At 38.6% G+C, this 25586-nt stretch overlaps 1 protein-coding gene across 3 annotated transcripts in view; it reads right to left on the bottom strand.

Annotated features, from left to right (window-relative positions):
- RANBP17 (RAN binding protein 17) overlaps positions 1 to 25586 on the bottom strand; it is a 318451-nt gene that overhangs the window by 38714 nt on the left and 254151 nt on the right. For all 3 annotated transcript variants that reach the window (XM_082622432.1, XM_082622433.1, XM_082622434.1), the window contains 4 exons: positions 22261 to 22368; positions 19615 to 19697; positions 5421 to 5635; positions 3135 to 3273 (listed from right to left, as the gene is read on the bottom strand). In XM_082622432.1, the coding sequence (XP_082478558.1) occupies positions 3135 to 3273; positions 5421 to 5635; positions 19615 to 19697; positions 22261 to 22368 (545 nt within the window). The remainder of the gene's footprint in view (positions 1 to 3134; positions 3274 to 5420; positions 5636 to 19614; positions 19698 to 22260; positions 22369 to 25586) is intronic.

Below are 25586 nucleotides of genomic sequence, written 5' to 3'. Positions count from 1 at the left end.
AGCTCAGCGGCCATGGCTCACGGGCCCAGCCGCTCCGCGGCATGTGGGATCCTCCCAGACCGGGGCACGAACCCGTGTCCCCTGCATCGGCAGGTGCACTCTCAACCACTGTGCCACCAGGGAAGCCCTGCAAAGTTGTTTTAACATTCAAATATCCATCAATGTGGTGATTAATATCATGTAATGTATTAACAGACCAAAAAAGGAAAACCATATGATTACCTCAGTATATGTAGAAGAAGAATTTGATAAAATTCAACACCCATTCATGATAATACTCTCAGAAAACTACAAAAGAAGAGAATTTCCTTAACAAGATAAAGAGCCTCTACAGAAAACTTAGAGCTAATATTATACGGAATGGTGGAAAAGAATGAATGTTTGCTCCACAACACTGGAGACAAGGAAAGAATGCTCGCTACCATCACTTCCATTCAATGTTGTACTGTAGGTTCTAGCCAGTGTGATAGGGTAAGAAAAATAAAAAAAGCCATATAGGGACTTCCCTCGTTGTCCAGTGGTTAAGACTCCACACTTCGAATGCAGGGAGCACGGGTACGATCCCTGGTTGAGGAAGTTCTGCATGCCGTGCGGCCAAAAAAAAGCCATACAGATTGGAAAGGAAGAGGTAAAACTATCTTTATTTGCAGACACATCTATGCAGAAAATCTTAAGAAGTCTACAAAAGGCCACCAGAATTAATAAGTCAGTTTAGCAAAGTTACAGGATACATGGTCAGCATACAAAGAAATCAATTGCAATTCTACATGGTAGCAAAAACAATAGAAATTGAACTCAATGCCATTTACAACAGCATAAAAACAGAAAACAGTTATAAATACAACAACATATGGACAAGATTTATATATTCAAAACTTCAAAAATGCTGTTGAGAAAAGGTAAAGAAGATCTAAATAAATGGAAAGATATGACATTGCTGGGAATTGAACACTCAATATTGCTAAGATGTCAGTTTTCCCCAAACTGGGCTAGAGATTCAATGTAACCCAATAATAATTCCCCTGCTCATTTTTTTTTTCTAATGAGAAACTGACAAGTTGACTCTAAATTTATAAAAAAGGCAAAGGACCCAGAACAGCCAAGACAATTTAAAAAGGGAAAAACAAAATCAGAGGGCTATACTGATTTTAAGACTTACTATAAAATTAGGACAGTATAGAAATGGCACAAAGTAGTCTAACAAATAAAGGATATTCTTCAACAAAAGACGCTAGAACAACTGAATATCCACATGTTAAAAAAGGAATCCCAGCTTTTACCTCATAATACTACATACAAAAATTAAATTGAAATGGATCATAGACTTAACCATAAGAGCTAAAACTGTAAAACTTTTAGAAGAAAACATAGAAAAAAGCTTTTATGGCCTTGGGTTAATAAGGAAAGATTTCTTAGGATAGGACCAAAAAGACATGAACTGTAAGAGGAAAAAAGAATTGGACTTCCTCAAAACTGAAACCTTTTATTCTTCAGAAGATACTGTTAAGAAAATAAAAAAGACAAGCCAAGGCTGAAAAAATACGTGCAAAACATAGACCTGATAAAAGATTTGTATCCAGAATATATAACAACTCTTCCAAGAAAAAACAACCCAGTTAAAGAAATTGGGTTGAAGATTTGAATAAATATTTTACCAAGAAGATAGATGAATGGCAAATAAGCAAGAAAAGATGCTCAAATCATCATTCATTAGTGAAATGCAAACTGAAAACTCAAGGAGATTCCACTTCACACCCACGAGGATGGCTAAGATTAAAAAGACTGATAATAGCAAGTGTTAGGGAAGATACAGGGCAACTGGAGTCCTCATACATTGCTTGGGGGAGTGAAATGGTACAATCACTTTGGGAAACAGTTGGGCAGTTTGTTTTTTTTTTAACATCTTTATTGGAGTATAATTGCTTTACAATGGTGCATTAGTTTCTGCTGTATAACAAAGTGAATCAGCTATACATATACATATATCCCCATATCTCCTCCCTCTTGCGTCTCCCTCCCACCCTCCCTATCCCACCCCTCTAGGTGGTCACAAAGCACCGAGCTGATCTCCCTGTGCTATGTGGCTGCTTCCTACTAGCTATCTATTTTACGTTTGGTAGTGTATATATGTCCATGAGTTTGGCAGGGTTTTTTTTGTTGTTTTTTTTTTGCGGTACGCGGGCCTCTCACCGTTGTGGCCTCTCCCGTTGCAGAGCACAGGCTCCGGACACGAAGGCTCAGCGGCCATGGCTCATGGGCCCAGCTGCTCAGTGGCATGTGGGATCTTCCCGGACCGGGGCACGAACCCGCGTCCCCTGCATCAGCAGGCAGACTCTCAACCACTGCGCCACCAGGGAAGCCCATGGCAGTTTTTAATAATGTGAAATATACACTTAGCATACAACCCAGAAATTCCATTCTGGTATTTACTCAAGAGAAATATCTGTCCACAGAAAGACTTGTACATGAATGTTCATAGTAGCATTATTCAAAACAACCAAATAATGGAAACAACCCAAATGTTATCGGTTGGTGAACATATTAACAAACATGGTAATCCATACCATAGAATAATACTCAGCAATAGAAAGATAAAAACTAACTGTTTCACAAAACGTGGATAAATCTCAAAGGCATTATGCTAAACGAAAGAAATCAGACAAAAAGGACTACGGGTTATATGATTTCACTTATATGAAATTCTGGAAAAGGCAAACTACAGTGAGAGAAAGTAGATAGTGGTTCCTTGGGGCTGGGACTAGGGGAAAGGGATTGATTAGAAGGGGTCAGGAGGGAGCTTTGTGCGGTGATGAAGATGTTCTGTATCTTGGCGGTGGTGGTTCATGACTGTGTATATATGTTTGTAAGGACTCATTGAAATGCTCACTTAAAATCAGTAATTTTTACTGTAAATTTACTGATTTACTGTAAATTATACTTCAAGCTGATTAAAAAAACTATATCAAAATATGAAAAAGGGCATTTTCTCTCTTGTAGGTAATAGTTATAAAATAATCTTTCAGTTTGGGTAAATAAGCTTTCCCCCTTTGTAGGATGATCATCTCAAAAGCACATACATTAAGAGACCACAATCAAGTCTTTCCTCTGAAAACAATGTTCTCCATGATACTTACCAAGAGTACTGAGTCCCTCTGAGATAGATGTGAGAACATATAGGAGTACAGGAGGCTCTAAGTTGGTGATGAAGCTCAAGTGGTCCTGGGTGAGACATTCCAGGAGTGGATAATAAGACTGGCTCAGTTTCCGATATTGCTATAACAGAAATACTAAATGTCAAGCCACAGGGAAGCAAAAGACATGTCACAGTTCAGTGAAAACTGCCATTTATAATATTAGAAATTGTGACCTTACACATAAATACATAAAATAAACCTAAGTATAAATACATGGAACAAATGACATAATGATTCTCAATTCAGTATTTAAAGGGGTTCTAATAAAAATCTCTTGATCTCAAGAAATCCTAATTTGAAGCTACAGCATACCCTAGTAAGTAATTTCAATTTTGCCTTATGTGGTTAACACTTAAGTGCAACTAAAATCGCTGCAGTATAGAAGACTGAATGATTTTTCTGGGCTGGAATATTGTAACACTGAACAGTGCTTAATAGTGGCTAGGCAACCTTTTTTTTTTAACACAAAGAAATTTGCTGTTATAATAGCATTTGGCATCATAGTCTGCTATATTTACACAATGCCAACCCATCTAATTAAATCATAACTCGGTAAATGGCTTAATATTTACCATATACAACAGGCAAAGGATAAGTGCATGAGAAAGATACCTGAAAAACCTCAAATGAAACCCAAACCAGTATCAAAGAAGCACAACACTTATAAGAGAAATAAACCATATTGATATTTATTAAAGTGAGATTGACTATTTCCATAAGAATCACATGGAGTGCTTGTTAAAGATGCAGTTTTCTGATTTCCAATTCAGACTTACAAAATGAAAACCTCTGGAATGAGGTCCTGAAATGTGCATTTAAAAAATGTACACTAAGGGAGTCCTATGCACCCTCAATTTTGAGACTACTGAGTTAGAGGTTTGCTTGTCTACTAGAAAAAAGAATAGAGAAATTCCTGGAACCATATCAGGTTTTTTTGGTGGGCCTCAACTGTAGTGAAGAGTTCCCTCAATGAGGAGGCTGTAACACATGGCTGATCTGACTCAAGTTTCCACTTTGTAATTTCTGTTGTACAGGCAGCCTTCAATGAACATTCCATTCTACTTCAAAGAGGCTTGACAACTTTGGCTTGAGATGTGGTTTTTTTGTTTTTAGTTTTTTTTGGCCATGCCGCACAGCTTGTGGGATCTCAGTTCCCCGACCAGGGATTGAACCTGGGTCCCTGGCAGTGAAATTGCAGAGTCTAACCACTGGACTGCCAGAGAATTCCCGAGATGTGGTTTTATGAAGACTAGCTTAGAAAGGTGGAAGAGGGTACCTCTAGTACATTAGAATGTCAAAGGAGCATTTCTCATACAGGCTGACTAATGAAGGCCCCCAGATCTTACTTGTAACCTTGGGCTGGGAGCAGGTGGGAAAGCCTAAACTAAGCCTGAGCATGAATTTGGCTGTGTTACTGAAGTAATTATTGCAACCACATTGGGCATATATTAGCTTTTGTGTAATCAGGCTGAGATATTTTTTTAAAATCTGATAATGACTCAGGCTCAGTTCAGTGGAGGAGCCTGGAAATTTGAATTCCAACAAGCACCCCAGGTGAGTCTGATGGGCCTCAAAGTTTGAAAGCAACTGACATAAATCACAGAGACTAGACGGTACCGTAGAAAAGCGACCTAGAGATCACTTTGTTTAATTTACTCATTTTAAAGGTGAGGAAATTGAAGCCTGGAGAAATAGAGAAGGTGATTTATTCAAGGTAAATGACCAGCAAGTGGCAGAGTTGAGACTACATACCAGGCTGCTCAACTTCCAGTTTAGCACTCTGTCCACCACACCTGAATTTTAATGGAAAGCAAGGCCAAACAGCAAGGGGAGTACACAGAGTAGAAAGGAAGGAAGGAGAAGATCCTATAGTCATTCTGCATTTTCTGCTCCAGGAAACACAGACCTTCTCTGAATTATGAGTATAGTTGTAAGCAATTAGTTGAAATTGCTAATTACATTTTCTCTAGACACAGAACCTGGAACACCTGAGATGACCAATTTATCAGAAGATGGTAGCTGCAGTTTTCAAAACTGCACATTTAATTATATAAATACAGCCACTATAGTTATTCAAATCCTGTAAGTTAAATCAAGAAGCTGTCCTAAAACATAAAATGATCTGGTGCTATTCTAACTCCTTGGGCTTCATTATAACAATTACAACCCTGTGGTGGTGTTACTTCACGTTTCATACAAAGACTCCCATGACGCATGATTGCTTACTAGCAAGTCACTGTGGGACACTGACAGCAGCATTTTGACAAAGGCCTGGAGTACATTGTCAAAATGGTTGTCCCCATACAACTTGAAGACGCCAAAGCTGACATAATTTCCACACAAGGCAGATTTGAGAGCTGAATAGCAGATGGAGATGCCCTTGAGTTTCACTGGATAAATCTGATCTTTTGAGAGGCTCCCAAGGGACAGGATCTGATTACCTGTTTTAGGGTAAAAGCAGAATGAGAAAGTGACATAAGTAGATGTAATTCAAAGCAGTTATGAGGCACATTATTCAACATTTTCACTTTACTGCTATTGTTCGCTTCCCCCTACCATTGTTCCAAGAATTACATCATCCATATAATGAAAAATATAAATACATAAGGCAGTTTACCTGGGAAGTACAAATGGCCCAAGGAAAATCAATCAAGGGGTACTGGAAAAGTTTGATATTTTTATCTGGATGGTGATTAAATGATTATATATGTAGATGCACAAAAGTTCATTGAGTTGTACACCTAAGATTAGTTCACTTTATGTACTTTAATATATAATATGTTATCTCTTCTTCAATAAGAAGTTAAAAAAAGTAGGAGTAAATAACAAACTAAGTCAAGAGGAAAAGATAACTTAGAGATATAAGTTACTCTGAATTGTGGGATGAATTTTCAACCTTTTCACATGCACTTGATATTGAGTTACTTCACTCTTAGGAGCCTCACAGGTTTGGTATATGAGTTAAATGAAATAAGACACAAGAAATTCTTGGCACAGTGCACCATAAATGTTACTTCCTTTTTCCCCTTAGACATTTTTTCAGAAGATCTAAAGAGACGATTGTTTAAAAACCCTACTTAAATGCTATGTCTGACCATCAAAAGATGAAGAAATGTTTATATAATCACCTTACAGTTTTTTATAGTTAGCATTTACAACTAACAGTTTCTCTTTCTGAAATGTGTGCTAGTAAGCTATGTTACCAGGCAATACCTAAGAATGCTTTGTAAAAAATTATAAAGTCATACATGTTTCTTAGCTCTGCTTTTTCCTGTTCAAGTGAGTACTGCTTCTAAAATGGAAGCTAAATTCAATTTACAAAATTTAGAGGCATATTGTTGTGGTTTTGTACTGTGTCTATTGGGCTAAATAAGAATTAAGTTTCCCAGAACTCATTTCCCTGTACGGTTGTGGGCTAGAATTGAGCAAAACAGAAATCTATATGAGATTTAGAAGGTGGAAGTGAAGTAGCAGCCATGACTTTCTGAAGGTTGTTGTGATTAGAGGTGTGAGAAAAAGATGTAGAAATACCGCTGGGTTTTAGTTTCTCCTTGTTCTTTCCTGCTCTGTGTCTAGAACTACAAGCCCTGTTGACCAATGACCCCAAGCCTACCACCAAGTGCTTGGCAACACACGTACAGAGCAGGAGCTGTGCAGAGGCAACAGTCTTCCATTGCTTCTTTACCATTACACAAGTCCCCCCTCTCACCCCACATCCTTTCAGGGTCCCACCCCAGCAGCTGGATGTCTCTAGCTTTTAGCTTTCCCTGCAGGCTCAAACTTGTCCATCCATGCCATTATTTCAGGAGGGCCCATTAATGATTTTTCTCCTGAACTTCCAACTCTCCCCCTTGGACCTATTTTCCCATCTTCACCCAAGATTGTACAAGGTCTAATTCCTAAAATAAATTCCCTGCTCCATCAGTGCCACAGTGTTTGTTTTCCCCTGTTTTTCTTTTTTTTTTTCTTTTTTTTGCGGTACGCGGGCCTCTCACTGTTGTGGCCTCTCCCGTTGCGGAGCACAGGCTCCAGACGCGCAGGCCCAGCGGCCATGGCTCACGGGCCCAGCCGCTCCGCGGCATGTGGGATCCTCCCGGACCGGGGCACAAACCTGTGTCCCCTGCATCGGCAGGCGGACTCTCAACCACTGCGCCACCAGGGAAGCCCTGTTTTTCCCTGTTTGAATCCTGACTGATAGGTATATTATGAAAACCACATGTTTACTAAAGAGGTTAAGAAGGACCAATAATTCTAGCAGAGCATGAAACAGGACTCGCCCAGGGTGAAGGTTTCCTCCCCTTTCTCTGCCTTACTGAAACATTTCCACACACAGGTTTTCTTCTGTGCATCCTTTGAAGCCCATGTGGCTTTGCTTATAATTTGTACATTAGAATGACAACACCACTGTGTCGGCTGAAGCATATCTTGGAATTTACTCCATACCACGTTCTGTACTCTCTCTCCTGATCTCATCCTAACTTACCTTAGAAAGATATTGTAAGTTTCATAAAGACTCAACTCAATACGATAGCGTTCACTTAATAGCTACTCTGTGTGAGGTGCTAGGGTAAACGAATGGAACAAAATCTTTGCTCTGAAGGAGTTCAGTCTGCTGGGAGAAGTAGATTTGTAAATAAATAATTCCATACAATGTGACAAACACTATCAGAGAGGACTGTCAAGATTTTATGGGAATAAAAGAGACTGACTTTGCTTGGGCAGGAGAGCAGTGTGGGAAAGGCTTCACGGAGCAGGTTACTTCTCAAGGATCAATCACAGTTTCTCAGGTGGACTTGAAGGGAGAGAAGAGTATTCCAGAAAGATTATGTGCACAGGCATGAAGGTCTGAAAAAGCAGGGTACTGCAGGAGAGGGCAGTTTTCAACCACTGCTTTTCCACCTTTGCCTCCAATTCAATATAAATTAAGGTAGACATTTCCCCCCGCTTCCCTTTCCCAGGAAACCAAAGCACTGCTTACATGTGATGGAAAAAGCTAGGGTAATTTGGTGGTACTGGTGGTGGTTTACACATTTTGGGTCTGTTAAGGAGGCCAGGGGCAAACAGAGAAAACTGGGTCATCTTTCAGGGACTTCTTATGCTGATGTCCTTATGGGGGAAGTAAAGATCCTATATTCTTCAGCACAAGATGGAATAGGAAGACGAAGAATTGTGATGGGGAAAAATTTTTGATTCTAAAGGACTGGATAACCTATCATCAAGAAGGATTAATTATTTAGAATCACAACTTTTATCTCTGTGTTAAAGTTGCAATCTGGCATACTTGTTTTTTTGGACTGCTTCAGACACATCTGTGTTAATTAAAACAGTAATTAGTATACCATTATGACCTTGAAAAAGTAATACTTTTGAAAGAGGAAACTATATTTCATTGTGCTCAAGTGGCTCCGCATTCCGTGGTGGCTGTAAGACTATGGAAGAGAAGACGTGGCCACATTGTTATTCACTCCAATCAGCTTTATTCAATCTATGTTATTCAACAACACTTACTAAAATTGGAGGCCCTGCCCTCAAAAAGCTTAAAATCTAGCAGTTAGACTCACATTGCTGTAAACAAAAGTGACCGAGCTGAGGTTCGGTTTTGATGTTCCTCTATAGGTATGACAACCCTCCTTGCCTTCCTTATTCCACCCCACACCCATAAAGTCCCATCTCCTTCCTTCCCAGAATTTCCTTCCTAAGATGGAGATCTTTATTACACTGATGGACTGCTGGGAGATGAAGGCATTGACAGGTTGGCAGCCACCGAAGCCAGTAGCAGTTGCCACTTGTACAAAAGGAAATGATACTTTCTTTAATGAAATAAGAGACTTCCAAAGTTTAGAATCAAAAGGAAAATCTCTGATTTCCCACTGATTATATCTGCCATAACTGGGAGCAGGGGAATGAGATGCTGTTACAACCTTAACATCAGACCTGGGTAAGACAGATGTTGAGGCTATGCTGGGGCTCCAGAAAAGGATGCTGTGAATTGAATGGTTTACCTGGCTAAGGGCAATGACTGAGGAAGGGAAGCACAAGTGTTATGGAACTGCCATTCTTACTGTTGTATATGCTATAACAGGAAAAGAAATCTCACTAAAAAATAAGGGGAAAAACCCTGGGAAATAAGCATACAAGACTCCTGCTATAATTTTGCTTATTACATATATTTCCCTCATTATTAGCTTACATTGACTGCTTGGGTTCCTCTTTCTTAACCTCTGTTCTGTCTTTTTTGGAGAAGCCCCCATTTTGTGTGTGTGTGTGTGTGTGTGTGTGTGTGTGTGTGTGTGTGTGTGTGTGTGTGTGTGTGTGTGTGTGTGTTTGGTTAGCTTCCAGCATTCAGAAGTACCCTTCTAGACAACTCTCAATAACTAGATTTAGAGAAGGATATATAAGAAGATGCAAAATCTCCTTTTCTGTTTACCTGATATCTACTTTCAGACCTACTTTTTAAACAACTTTTTCCCCTTCTGAGACCCTATCTCTTCCCTGATGACTGACTCCATGATGTCCTCTCCAGAAGAGGCTCCCTACACCCAAAAAGAAGTGGCCTTCCTTCAAAGGCCTCAGCTGAAGAACTGTATAACAAGATAGTAGTCTAACAGAAAACAGACATCTAGTGCATAAGGTAGTGATGAACCAGGTAGGCTTCTGAGTCATACCAACCTGGGGTTTGAATCTTACTTCTTTGCTCACTACCTGGGTGTCTGAACAGATTATTAATCTCTGTAAGTCAGTTTCCTCATCTGTAAGATGAGGACAATAACGGTACTTATAACTCACAAGGCTCTTATGTGGAGTAAAGGAGACAGCGTACGTAACGTGCTTAGCACAGTAACTGGCACGGTGCTCAAGTCAACTATAACAATACACAGTGATAGGCGTTCATTTCTTTCTCCAGTCTACTAGCCTGTAAATTCATACATGGGGTGCTATGGCCTGAAAAAGAGGAGGAGGTGAGGCTGGGTGTGTTTGGTGTAGAATAATGTCACTTCCTTCTAACACATAATTCAAAGTAAGGTCAATACTGTATCTTTGACCACTTTCCCTTTATTCCTTCAAAAGAGAACTGGCTGCAGGGGGTCTTTGGCCCACAATCTACCAGTTCTCTGTGCCCTCAAAAGAATACTTTTTAAAAAAGGTGCAAGGGATAAGATATACTGTAGTTGTATTTTATACCAGGAAGGACTAACAGTATGAACAATGTCACTTCCTGGTTTATAAAGCAATCCATTACACTGATTTACCTTTTCTTTTTCCCTTTTAATCTCTAAAATTTTAAAGTGAATTTGATATTTAGCTGACAGCTCTACAGGTTGAATGTCTTCATTCGTCATCAGAACAATTATGGGAAGAGAAGTTCAAGCTTCCTGACATTCCTTTACTTCAGGTCAGTCAACCCATTCCGTCTCTGGGCAAACCAGCCGAGGCCCCTGGACAGAAATGAAGCCGTGGAGACTGGACAGGAATATAACATTTCTCTTTCAGGTTGAAAAAGATTAAATCAATGAAGCATTGATAAGCATGTGGGAAATTAAGGAAATTGTTGGGAATGTGAATTAGTATAACGATTCTAGAGGGTAATTTGGTAAAATTTATTAAAAATATTAAAAATGCGTAAATCCACTTTTGGGAATATATTCTAATTCCAAATGTTCACTACCATATCTACCTATCTCCTAGCATTTGCACTTACACACTGTCTTCTATAAAAGCCAGCCCCTCAGTATGTTGAACTAGCTCCCATCTCCTCTTATGTGCTTGAGAACAAAGCACAGCAATTTCCCCCTTTCTCTCCTATGCAATCTTTTTTTTTTTTTTAAACAAAACTTTCTCTTGGCCCTACTTCCCTGCCTGATATTACTCCCCTTTGTAACAAAACTCCTTAAAAGAATTGTGACCTTCACTGTCTTCATTTCTTCTCCTCTGATTCTCTTTTACATCCACTCCACTGAAAGTGTTCTTTTCAAGGTTCCCAATGACCTCCTTGTCCCTAAACGTAATGGTCGACTCTTAGTCCGTATATTATTTGATTCATTGGCAGCTTTTGACACAGCTGACTACCTCTTCTTCCTGCCTTCCAAGACACACACTCTCCTGATTTTCTCTTACTTCAGTGTTTGCTCATTCTTTCTTTTGCTGGTTCCTCCTCTTCTCCCTTTCCTCCTAACACAGAACACCCCTGAACTCAAACCTAAATCTTTTATATATATATATATATTTTTTTTTTTTTTTTAATTTATTTAATTTTTTTTTTTTGTGGTATGCGGGCCTCTCACTGTTGTGGCCTCTCCCGTTGCGGAGCACAGGTTCTGGACGCGCAGGCTCAGCGGCCATGGCTCACGGGCCCAGCCGCTCCGCGGCATGTGGGATCTTCCCTAAATCTTTTATATTTAAATTCATACCCCCACCCCGGTGATCTTATCTAGTTTTGCAGCTTTAAATGCCGTCTAAGAGTTAATGACTCCCATATTTGTTTCTCTAGACCAGAGCTCTTCCAATCCTCAGACTTGTATATCCAACTCCGTATTCAACACCTCCACTTGAATGTCTAATCAACACCTCAAGCTCAACACAACCAAAATGGAACTTTTGAGTCCCCCTCACACCATTCTCAGCCTTTTCCATCTCAGTTAATGGTAACTTCATCCTTCCAGTTGTTTATGCCAAAATCCCTTGATTACATTTTCTCTCTCATACCATATATCCAATCCATCAAGAAATTTGATTTACCTTCAAGATATATCCAGAATCTAACCACTTCTCACTACTCCCACTGCTATCACCTTGGTCAAAGCCAATAGCAAATCATGTCAGCCCTCTGCTCAATTCTAAAGTCCTTCTCCTTCACTTGGAGTTAAAGTCAAAGTCCTGATAATCTTTACAGGATATGACGTTACATGACATGGCTTTGGTTATTACTCTCTTTTGTTCACTCTGTTCCAGCAACCAGTGTCCTTGCTGTTCTTCAGACATGCCAGATACACTCTGGCCTTAGGACCCTAAAACTTGGTGTTCCTTCAGCCTGGAATACTTTTCCCCAAGATATCTGCATGATTAACTCCCTTATTTACTGCAAGTCTTTGCTCAAATGTCATTTTCTCAATGAGGCCTACCTCGATCACTTTACTTAATAATGCAACATGTTTCCCAATCCCTGGTACTTCTAATGCTCCCATCTTGATTTGCTTTCTTTCTTTTTTTTTTTTCCCCATAGCACTTATTACCTTCTGACATACAAAATAATTTCTTTTTCAGTTTTGCTCACTGATATATCCAGAGTCTAGAACAGCACCTGCTGCTCTCAATATATATATTTGTTGAATATATATATTCAACAATGAATATAGTGAAGCTCACGAAGCTGAATGTACAGTGTATGTACTTGCTGCAACAGTGTATGATAGTGAAAATTACATGTTTATAAAAATTACATTTATCAAAAGGTGAATAATTAAATAAATTATAGTATAACCATAAAATGGAATGCTTTACATCTATTTTAAAAGATATGATAGAGGGCTTCCCTAGTGGCGCAGTGGTTAAGAACCCACCTGCCGATGCAGGGGACACAGGTTCGAGACCTGGTCCAGGAAGATCCCACATGCCGCGGAGCAACTAAGCCTGCGAGCCACAGCTACTGAAGCCCGCACACCTAGAGCCTGTGCTCTGCAACAAGAGAAGCCACCGCAATGAGAAGCCCGCGCACCACAACGAAGAGTAGCCCCTGCTCACTGCAACTAGAGAAAGCCCGCGCGCAGCAACGAAGACCCGATGTAGCCAAAAATAAAATAAAATAAAAAAATTTAAAAAAAGATATGATAGAAAAAAATTATGAAAAACCAAAGGAAAAAAAGAGATATGGTAGATTTAGATATGTATTAATATAAAGTGATGGCCATGATATAAGTAAAAAATAGCAAATTACAGATTAGCAAGTATATTATAATACCACTTTTGGAATAATATATGTATATGCACACATAAAAAAGTATGAATGAGCACACACTAAACTGTTAATGACGGTTATCTTTGAGTGATGAGATAATCAGGAATTTTCACTTTCTACTTTCTCCAGCAATTCTGAAATCCTTCAGTTTACTGATAGACCATGCTAATGTTTTATATTTATATGATTTTGTAAAAGCTATTGCCTGCTTGAAATGCCCTCCTCAAATTTCCAGGCCCTATTCTTATTTCCTTCTCTGGCTCCTCAGTTTTGAGTTAGAAACTTCTGGGCTCCCATAGCACTCTGTATGCTTCTTAAGCATAAAAGTGAGCACAACACATTATAATTCTTTATTTACTTGTCTGAGTCCACTGCTGGACTCCACTAAGGGAAGAGTCAGTAAGATTCTTTTTTGCGTGTCTTATTTCTCTTCCTATCCCTTGTAACTCTCAAACACATAGTAAATGCTCAATAAACATTAGCTGTATGGATGAAAGAATCTACTGAACTCTAAGCCACTTGTTTGGAGATCACGCTTACTTATTTACCAGCTTGTTTAGCAGTTTTTGCTTGTGTGCAGAAGTGGCCAAGTCCAGCATGTGTGGATTCATTGTGAAATGTATTCCTCAAGGCCTGGGATCCTCAAGGTGTTGATCATTCCATCGCCTTAAGAAGATTTTTGTGAGCTTACTCTACTACTTTGTTGTCCTATGTCCCCGACCACGTTTCTGATACAACTCTATGTCCCTGACCATGTTTCTGATACAATCTAAGGTTATGTCCATGGTTCCTGGATGATCTGTTTTCCAGAAGTGTTATTTCCTGATAACATTTTATTAAGCCTCTAGTTCAAGTCCAACACATTGTTCAGCTATCCTTTTTTTTTTTTTTTTCTGCGGTACGCGGGTCTCTCACTGCTGTGGCCTCTCCCGTTGCGGAGCACAGGCTCCGGACATGCAGGCTCAGCGGCCATGGCTCACGGGCCTAGCCGCTCCGTGGCATGTGGGATCTTCCCGGACCGGGGCATGAACCCAGGTCCCCTGCATGGCAGGCGGACTCTCAACCACTGCGCCACCAGGGAAGCCCTGTTCGGCTATCTTTTTGTAATCATTTAAACATAAATAGAAATCATAATCCTTCATTCTTACAATGCTTCTAATAGTATCAATACATACCAGTAATTTTCAAGCTCTTTTATTAAAAAAAAATCTTTAAGCAGGTGACCCCTATTACAAATAAATCTGGTGCAACTATATATAGCTGGGTGGTTCTGGTCAAAGTGGCAGTAGGGTCCCCTCCTCCCCCCTCTCTGGAGAGGCTCTGTGGTACTTTCACAGATCTCTAGGGCTCTGAAAAACCCAGTTGGAAAACCACTGGTTTGTTTTCTAGGTCACAGTAAATAACAGTGGCTTGTATATCAGTTTACAAATTCAATTTAAGCATATTATTAGATCATACCTTCAATGCACCTGGAGCATATATTGCTCAAAAGAACCCTGATGTAAATTCTTATGTACAGTGAATAATTATAGTTGTTCTATCCGCTATTAAAGTTTAGATTTTTCACACACTGAGCTTTCTTTAAATCAGGTACCTAAGGAAGGAATAAAAGCAGCTCCATTTTTGCCAGTCTTATAAAAACAACCACTATTTCTCCCTTCTGCGTACTCTTTAACCAACAGATGTCACTAAAGATACCATTACCCAGAGGCAAAGGGAAGAAAAGATTAGACAAATGGAAATTGAGCATAAAAAACACCCAGTTCTTAAAACTGAGAAGTAGGTTTCCAAAGTAATAACATTTATTACACTGCATGCAACATTTTAACCAAAAATTTAAGAAAGAAATTTCTTTTATTAAGTTGCTCAGGCTGAACGGATCATAGCACTAAATTTTGAAATACATGTTCTTGAAGCAATTTAAAACTCATTAGAAATAATAGGCTTGGGCTAGTAGAAAATGTGGTAAAATCTAATCCTCATCCAAATGTTACCTGGGCTGCACAAACAGGAAATTGTTTTGTGCTACTGTGGCTAACCTCATTGCTGACCCTGAGCTGTAACGGCGGGAGCAGCTGAGAGCTGAGGCAAAATTAAAAACTTACATCAAAGTATATCATGACAGAATGTAGATAAATAAAACAGCATATCAAAAGTATTATTTTCCTGCCAGTCTCATTGAGTAGCGAGGTGGAGGTATTCCATAAAATATATAACGGGTCAGGCGCATGTGGAAATGAGTTCTTCCCTCTCTGAACTGCCCCAATCATCGATAACACAAATACTGCCCACGACAGGTGAGCAGGGAAGGAACCCAGTGAGGATGGGAACAGAGGGATCAGAGAACGTTCTGGCCCCTTTCTTCCAGGGGCTCTCCCTTCCTTCACCTTGGCTTACCACAGAAATAAATAATGTTGGCTCTTCTGTACCCTCCTAGTCATCCTTTTCCTCATCTTCTAGACTCCTGGATGGCAACCACAGGATCTCCCTTCAGTGAGCGCATTACAATCTCCAGAGGTAAAAGCATGGGTAATAAAACATTACACAGGTAAAGACAGACGAAATCAGCTTGGCTGATTGAGGCCAGCATGTGGAATCAGTGAAGGCTGAAAAAGATTTTTCTATTATTCTATGTAAAGCGCATGTGTCAAAGTCACTGGTGACCAAGTTCAAGGACATTTTTCCATTGAGCCTTCATTTTCCTTAAGTTTTAGGATAGAAATCACCATACTTAAAGAACAGTACTTCATCAAAAATACCCAACTTTGTGTGGCAACTCTCAAGTGGCAGAAAGGAACATGGAAAGACTACTGTCTGAAGTTATACAGACTTTGAATGAAATTCCAATTTGACCATTTGCTAACTATGTAATATTTGGCAAATCTATAACTCCTATGAGCTTCAATTTCTTCATAACAGTAATCACAGTAGCTAAGTGATCTAAGGGCTTTCCATGCACTATGTAATTGAATCCTCATAACCACCCTATGAAGTAGGTATTATTTTCTCTGTTTAACAAGAAAGTGAAGCAAGAGAGGCTTAGCAACTTAACCAAGGCCAAGTGACTAGTGAGTGGCAGATAATAATACTAACCTTAAGGATTCAACGGGCTAACGTATGATTAATGGTCTAGTATAGGAGCAGGCACATCATAGCTGATTAAAAAATGGAAGCAACCATTATTATTAGTCCAAACTAAGGAGAAGAACCTTACCCTAATCTCCTAGTCTTTCTTCAGAGTAAGAAAACTCCTTATTGGCTTTTCTTCTCAAGAATGCTTTGAAGGTTTTCTCTTTCCTTTTTCTTTTTCTTTTTTCTGCTTTTCTTTCTCTTTTCTTCCTCTCTCCCTCTGCCTCCTCCTCTTCTTCTTCCTCCAATATAATCCTCACAGTTTTCTTTCTCAACTTTTGCTGCAATGCTTTTGTCTATGTCAAACAACCTGACAGAGGACTGAATAGCTTTTGAAGCCCATAGACTTGGTGTTGTTCTGAGATTCATTTTGGTGTCACTTGATGGACTTACATTCTGTCCTATACTAGAGATTCAGTGATCCTGGAAGAGGAAGAAGTTGCTGCTCTTATCAGCCCTACTGTAAGAGTGAGTAAGCCTCACTTAGTAAGAGAAACTGGATCCAGAAAAGGGGGAAGGAAAGATACAACTGTGGTTGGTAACAGGAAACTAACATTTGTATAGTTAAAGGTCTATTGACTACTAAGAAATTCTTATATGTGCATTGTTTCATAATGGGGAAGTATTTCTTTTTAAAAAGTGAGGAAATAGACGCTTAGCACTTGTTACAGGCAGAAGGAAGCAGGACAGCATGGTCCAAGCAGAAGGCATTCTTGAATAAAAAAGTGATGAAGTCAGTGAACCCCTATCCAAAGGAGGCTGGTTCTGTGAGTGTAAGAGAATGGCTTTGGATCAAAGAAAGGCATATTCACTGAGTACCTAAGCCATGTCACAACGTGTGCCAAGCCCTTTACCCAGAGTAGCTCAATTAACCACCTCTAATCCTAACTAGACAGGTAGGTCAGTAGGTATTCATTATTTCTAATTTTACATATGAGAAAACTAGGCCAAAGAGGTGTAGTGTCTTAGCTGAATGTCATGGAGTTGATATGGGTTGGTACTAGAATTGGTACTCAGATCTTTTAATTGCCAAAATCTACGTTTTTTTTTAAAGATATCATGCTTTTGGAAAAAGCTCCAGTCATATGTCTTTTATGATAAGACACTGAAAGGAATTAGATATACCCTGGAAACACAACAAACTGTACTGAGAATATTTAAAAAGGGGTCTATTTTTACCTTTGGGCGGCAAAGCATTTCTACTTTATATGATTCTAATGTGTCCATTTTCAACAGATGCAAAAGTTGTGGCAATATAGTTGCTGGTACAGATGAAAATAGGAGAGTTTAAGTTTACTGTCTTAAATAGGTGCTTTCTGTAGTTTCTATACACTTATGACCTCAAACTCTAAAAATCAAATGTACAATTAAAACTAAGCATTTTTAACAGAGGCCTACAGTGCATACAGAACAGAGTCCCAGAATATTTTGAGTTCAAGTAAAAACAATTTAAAAGAACTGTTTTTCTGCTTTTTAAAATAGGTTTTACTTTTTTAAAAGTAATATGCTTTTTAATTTTTAAAAATTGGAGTACAGTTGCTTTACAATGTTGTGTTAGTTTCTGCTGTAGAAAATACCTAGGAATAAACCTACCTAAGGAGACAAAAGACCTGTATGCAGAAAACTATCAGAAAACTATAAGACACTGATGAAAGAAATTAAAGATGATACAAACAGATGGAGAGATATACCATGTTCTTGGATTGGAAGAATCAACACTGTGAAAATGACTCTACTACCCAAAGCAATCTACAGATTCAATGCAATCCCTATCAAACTACCAATGGCATTTTTCACAGAACTAGAACAAAAAAATTTCACAATTTGTATGGAAACATAAAAGACCCTGAATGGCCAAAGCAATCTTGAGAAAGAAAAACGGAGCTGGAGGAATCAGGCTCCCTGACTTCAGACTAACTACAAAGCTACAGTAATCAAGACAGTATGGTACTGGCACAAAAACAGAAATACAGATCAATGGAACAGGATAGAAAGCCCAGAGATAGACCCACGCACCTATGGTCACCTTATCTTTGATAAAGGAGGCAAGAATATAAAATGGAGAAAAGACAGCCTTTTCAATAAGTGGTGCTGGGAAAACTGGACAGCTACATGTAAAAGAATGAAATTAGAACACTCCCTAACACCATACACAAAATAAACTAATACGCTTTTAATGGCCGTTCCTACATACACACACTCACTTAAAGAAGCTTTACAAAATTTTGTAAAACCTGTTTCTAGGTACTCCAAAAGAAGTATGAGAATCACAGGCAATTTTTGAGTCCAAACATAGAGTTGGCTGTTGATTTGGGAAAGTAAGACCAGACAGGCAAAAAAGAAGAGGACAAAGGAAAGGAGGACACAGAGAGACATCTCTCAAGAAGAACAATGCAAAGCGTCCAGCCTGTAGTTAGTATTCAGTCAGTGTGTGGCAAACTAACCGAGAATTATTTATTTATTTATTTAACATCTTTATTGGAGTATAATTGCTTTACAATGGTGTGTTAGTTTCTGCTTTATAACAAAGTGAATCAGTTATACATATACATATGTTCCCATATCTCTTCCCTCTTGCGTCTCCCTCCCTCCCACCCTCCCTATCCCACCCCTCTAGGTGGTCACTAAGCACCGAGCTGATCTCCCTGTGCTATGCGGCTGTTTGCCACTACCTATCTATTTTACGTTTAACAGAGGATTCTTATCTGTTGTATCGTATCCTCATTCCCTGGCTACATAAAGGTCTCAGAGAGTTGAGAATCTCATTGATGAAGCTGTCAGAATTGGCAAATATTAGGGTTTATGGTAGTTCTAAGGCTCATTTCTAACTACTAACCACATTTTTTTTTACTATAATTGAATAGAACAATCATTACTGTAGAACTCTGATTCTTAGGGTGCAGTGCCCCCCAAATTTCCTACAATAAAATATTTACTGCTCTTTACCAGGATATTTTTCCAAAATTCAGTGCCGGTGACATACTGGTTTAAGCATTCTTTGACCCAATACACTAAACTCCCTGATGTAACTTTTAGCAATTTTCAATATGCTATAACTTTTCAATATTCTATCTATAGTGTATTCCCTTTGCCCACTGACAGTGCAATTTCATCTAAAAGAAATTCATCAAGTTGGTCAGGCATGATCTGTAGTCAAAGGCATGTTGCTATTTCTCTTGATGTCAATACGATAGCTACCTGGCTTTTTGCACCCCTATTACCCACTTCACAAATTCATACAGATATGAAGGTTCAAAAGAACAAAATAACTAACATCTTTTTTTCCTCCAAAGAGATAAAAGTTATATTGCAGAGACAAATATGGAAAAGGATACTCACCATAAGTGCAAATCATTTTACTAGCTTCTCTGAAGAGAAGAATTCCGTTAGGAGATGATACATCAAAGTTCAAACGCTGGGATCTAAGAAATACAGCAAAGATTTAGACTATATGTGCAGATAAAAAAAACCAAATATAGGTTTAAAATACCCAGAATTTTCATTTATTAGAAGTAGCAACAGTACAATTATCCCTTTTTAAAAGTGTCATTCCATTAAACAAGTATTGATAAAATGTGTGTGCTAATTCTCTCACTATAAAGATACTAGAACAACAAAATTATTTTCACTTATTTGCTGATTCAAAGAATCCACTTTTTATCTGTCAAAACAATATTCTGACATCCTATATCACAGACCTCTTATACCCCTCTCCTTTCATGCAAAGTGGTTGATAGATAATAATAAAGAAAACCCCAAGTATGTATAAGTTTATATAGTTACTTGGATAGAGATTTACACTTGAGATCTCCTGCAGTGCCTAATACACATCTTTAAAACAAATTATAAAATAACAGGAAATCTAAGTACCTTTAATACTGCTCATATGCATAATGAATCACCTGATACTTCAAGCATATTTCAAACACATTAAATTACATACAGACTATAGTTTCCATTGAACATAGCTCAAGTAAAGAGAAACAAATCCCAGAAGTTCTAAATAAGAACAGTTCTACCTCCCTAGTTCCTAACAGGTTGGGGAACAGTCTGAAAAGTGTAAAAGACTGACATGCCATCCTGACATAATATTTGCTTTTTTTAACATCACTTTGGTTTTAGTTGGCTCCAATATACCTTGTTGCTCTGCTTTTAAGAAATAATGGTATTTTTTAAAAGGATCAGCAAAAATATGAAATAGGTCATAGCAAAGAAACACCAAAAAGCAAAGATATTTGCCAAGGAACAGAATAAATTGCTAGGAATAGAATAAATTGCTACTTCTCTATGCTTTTTCAAAATGCTTCAGAATTAAGTGCAATTATAACTTATCAGAAATACTACTGGAAACATTTGATTGTTGGCACAGAATTCCGATTAAAGAAATGTGTATATATATTTCACATTAGGTTCCAGAGAAATATAGACAAGATAACATTTTCTGGGATTACAAATTTTTACCAGGTAGTTCTTTGGACAACTGTGCTAGATATGAATTATCCACCTATGGCAGGTATAAAATACTTTACAATATACAATATAATGATTTTTTCCTTTAGTATTAAATGTTATATCAGTAATATGAACTATTAATTATCTGGCTGAAAAAACTGTAATTTAATAAAAACTAAATTTCTAACATAAACTATATAGCCATCCTTCGTTTAGTATTTAAGGCACCTAGAGAACAGTTTTAAAAAAACTAACAGCTTTCAAAAGAATACTCACATTTATTTATTTGCCAGGTCTTTTCCCACCTCTTGTTTGAAAAATTTTTAATTATTGCTGTGAAAAACCCAGCACCATAGATCAAATTAGAGTTGCAATCCATACTCCTTCCCTGTCTGGATATCTCCCTTCCAACACGCAATTTACAAAGAGGCACTGATGAAACAGGATGGCTAAGTGACAGGTAATTTGGTGCTAAGCCATATTCATAATGACATATTTTAAAGAGGTAAAACTAATTATCTTATTGCAGTTTTTCTCTTTTAGCTACGCCTTTGTTAATATTTATATACGAAGAACCTGAACCTCTGCTTGTCTATGCAAATTATAAGGTCACCTAGGCAATTTCTGAGAAGTGTGATAGTTGCTATTTAAATAAAAATTGTGAGTGCATAAATCATCCACATATGTGCATCTTGGCACAGAGGAAGAAGGAAAACTTAGAAGTCAAGGCAGGGACAATCCCCAGGGCTTCTGAGACAAACTATGTGTCCACGAATTGCTCTGGGACTCAGTTCCCTTATCCATAAAATAAAGCATCTCAACTCAGAGACCTCTAAACTCCTTTCCTCCTCTACAGAACTGTAGTTAAGCAATGGAACAGTTAAAACTGCCCTGGGACTTTCCTGGTGGCACAGTGGTTAAGAATCTGCCTGCCAATGCAGGGGACACGAGTTCGTGCCCTGGTCCGGGAAGATCCCACATGCTGCGGAGCAACTAAGCTCGTGCGCCACAACTACTGAGCCTGCGATCTAGAGCCCGCGAGCCACAACTACTGAAGCCCACATACCTAGAGCCCATGGTCTGCAACAAGAGAAGCTACGGCAATGAGAAGCCCGTGCACCGCAATGAAGGGTAGCCCCCGCTTGCTGCAGCTAGAGAAAGCCCACACGCAGCAACAAAGACCCAACACAGCCGAAAATAAATAAATAAATAAATTTATAAAGAACACAAAACAAAACCCTACCTTCCTCCATTTTGTGCTTTTGAATCTTTTAAATAATGGTGGCTATAGTCTTCCAATTTTTCTCCCAGTTCCCACAGTCCCCATATACACCTAAGTATACTAAATTCTTTCTCGCCCAAAGTCTCAACCTTATATCTCTAATTCTACTGCCTTCAACTAATCATCTTAAGTTTCGGTTCCTGGGTTCTTGCTAAGCCTTAAATATACAGACACCAGGCAGGAAAGTCTGACCTCCGAAGAGGGCTACCAAATAGTAAATTACCTTTTCACTCGCCTATCCTACCTCTTACCTGTTTTGCATCAGTTCTGCCATAAGTTTTAAGATGGGAGTTGTACATGCTGGCTCTCCATACCACTGCTCAACAGCCCTCTGAAGAATGGGAATATATGTTGGGTACCTTTTATAAAGCCTGTTAAAGAATTTAAGGGTCAAAAGAAATATTGTTTCTGAAAATTGGTGCCACTTAAAAAGAAAAAAAAGGAATCCACATTTGTTCTATGTTTAGCATACTTATGAAGTATCATGTAACATATTTAAAGAATTATGCTTAATATTGCAGGAAAGAAAAATAAGTTTAGTTAATGAGGGCAAAAAAATGTGAATTGCTATTATCAGAGTTTGTTGGGCATCAAACCACTTAAGAAAAAAATGTTGTTTATTATGTAACTTTTAAAATACATAAAAGTAGAGGTAAATAGTAAACCCCACGTATTTATCTCCCAGCTTAGAAATGATCTACATTCTTTTATTTTAAGTTGTTGACTTAACTCTGCTTAGTCCCACTATAACCCCAAGGAACGCTGGGGATGATAGCTTGAAGAAAAGCTTTGGGTTATTTTTAATCTCAACTCAAGGTCAGTTTGCTAAAAGGTAGTCCCTTGTACACTCAAGGAGAAATTCTCAAACACCCTCATCAATACTGAGGAGTGCATGTCTCTGTGAAGTCAATGGCTGAGACCACCAGAACCTGGAAAACTCTGACTCAGCTCCACTGACCCTTTAACCCGTAACTGGCCTCCTCCTAACAAATGGACACAGAAATATAAAATTAAGGCCTAAAACTGCAGCAGAAAAACCCCTTCCTATACCACTATATCTTCATTTCCTTTTTCTTTTCCTAATCCCTAAATTTGTCTCTTTCTGCTGTTTTTCAATGTACTTGTCGTTTTGTTTCAGATGAAAGTGCTGAACTGAATCACCTCATGTTGTTCCTTTCCTGTGTGGTATGGGTAGTGATCTCCATGGTGAGAAAGATCACAATTTTCTTCCCTGATCTTAGAATAAATTTCAAGTTCCTTAGCATGGCAAACAAGGTCCTTAATATCTGGTCCCTGCCTACCTCCAGTCTCGTCTCTTGGTGCTCCTGCCCTTATCTATGGTTTGGCCATTCTTAATTCTCTGCAAACCCACTGATGCCGACTCTCTCTTGTCTCTATTCCTCTATATGCTGCTTTGTCTGCCTAACACATTCCAAACTGTATTTCAACATCTAGCTCAAGTTTTACTTCCCCTGGAATGGTGAAACTTTCTCTTTTTGGTCAAAAGGAATCAATCTCTTCCTCATCTAAGTTCAATGAGCACTTTGACCACGTCGCTCTTATAACAAACTGTATTATGGTTGGTTGCTTGTGCTACCCATCTGCCCCATTAGATAGTGAGTTTCTCAAGGGCAAAGACCTGTGCTTCCCTACTATGACCTTGTTGATTCCTATTTGCCCCTCATATTTCAACATACATGTCAATTATTCCAAGAAGCCTCCGTGACACCTCCCCTAATTCCCCGTGACTAAGTGTGTCTCCTGTGTAAGGCTCTGGTACCCTGTGTTAGTGCTACCATAGCACCTTATCTCTCCTATTATATGCTTTTTGAGAGCACAGCATAGGTACTTATTGTATGCATGGACCTGGCACAAAAGAGATTTCAATAAATATTTGTTGTGGTAAACCTGCCAACCTAAAAATGAGGTGTAGCATACTTGATTAGACCTACCTATGTGATTCTTTGAAGCTGTGCATTTCCCTTTGAAGCTTCAGGAAATAATTCACATAACATTTAGTGAAAATAAGCCCTTAAATACCTTAAGAGTGTCAGGCTCCCTAAAAGTGCAAAAAGCAATACTTTTGTCCCCTTAGATATACCATGTTAAGGCTGTATTTGAATATATATCAACAATTTACTTAAGTATTTATTGAAGGCCTATTCTATAAATATATTCTCACTGTTACAGACTCTCTGGAGCCATCAGTGAACCAAACATTACAAAAATCCCTGCCCTCGTGGAATTTATATTCTAATAAGACAGAAAATAAAATAGATATATGATCCTTTAGAAAGTGCTACAAAGGAAATAAGGCAGAGAGATGAGATGAGAAGTGAGTGTATATGTGTGAATGAGGTTTCAGTTGGATGAAAATGAAAAATATAAAATCAATAAGCTTGATTATTAACTCTATTTTGTCAGATAACGTATTGTTTTATTTTTTTCTATGGACTAGAAAATCTGTTCGTTTTGATAGATGGTAGATACTCTGTGCTATGTACTGTGCCAGGGATCCAGTGATAAGTAAGACATGGCTTTCTTTCCTGGTGAATTCATGCTTGAGTCTGGGTGGTGCACACATAATAGTAATGCCCTGAGTACCAAAATCCTGAAACAGTGCCCGAGGAGTACAGGTGCGAAAATACTCCACCAAGAGATCTGAGTACAAACTCAGCGATCACGAGTGGGAAAGCATCTGGAAGACTCATCAGGAGACTGAAAAGACCCAAATCTCAGAATCTAAGAATATCATAAGCACACAGAAGCCCCTTTGCAAGGCATTCTAAAGATATCAGGACCATCATATTTTTCAGAGCACACTGTATTCACTAAGGGATAAGGCCCGGGATATGAGGGGATGCTCCCTTTTCTGTGTGGAATGAGAGTGGTGCCAACTCTAACATGCTTCTGACAGAGGTGACTGCCACAGAGAAAATGAGTGATTACTGGAAAGCAGAGTAAAGGTCTACCAAGCAGGGAGGTTAAAAGGGTTTCAGAGTGAGAGTGCCAGACTCAGATTACACGGTGAGAATCAGAACCCACTCTAGGAGTTTAATTTTCCAGTGGCCTTGTGAGAACTATGTATATATGGATAGGAGGAAGACGGTGGGAGACCTTAGGTAGAAGTGGCACAGATCTAACTGCTTTCACCTAGATCTCCTCAATGGATTCCTAAGGTCAACACCAGATAAATAAAAAATAAAAAAAATTAATGATATGCTATTGCCTTATAAGATGCTAAATATGAAAAACTGAAAAGAATGAGCTTTGCTTCTTGACGACATCCATCCATCCATCCAATAGTTACTTACTATGTGCTGGACCCCAAGAAAGCATAAATGAGTAAAAAAGTAATTCTTTTCCTCTGAGATTTCACAGTAGAGAAAGCATTCTAATATACTAGAAGGCAAGAAAAGAGGTTTTTGTTAAAATTTTTAGGAGATAAGAGTGTGAGGATGTGGTTCCAGAACAGAAATAGCCTGATGGTTCAGAGCTTAATTGAAAGGTATTCCTTGAATGTGAAACATCTATACCTTTGTTCATGGAGGCAAATGCTGCTGGGAAGCCTTCTCTC

Source organism: Mesoplodon mirus (assembly GCF_964341445.2).
Source record: "Mesoplodon mirus genome assembly, chromosome: 5".
In the NCBI taxonomy this organism is placed as follows: domain Eukaryota; kingdom Metazoa; phylum Chordata; class Mammalia; order Artiodactyla; family Ziphiidae; genus Mesoplodon; species Mesoplodon mirus.
The sequence above is the reverse complement of the archived record's forward strand: the minus strand, read 5'-3'. Positions and strand labels throughout refer to the sequence as shown.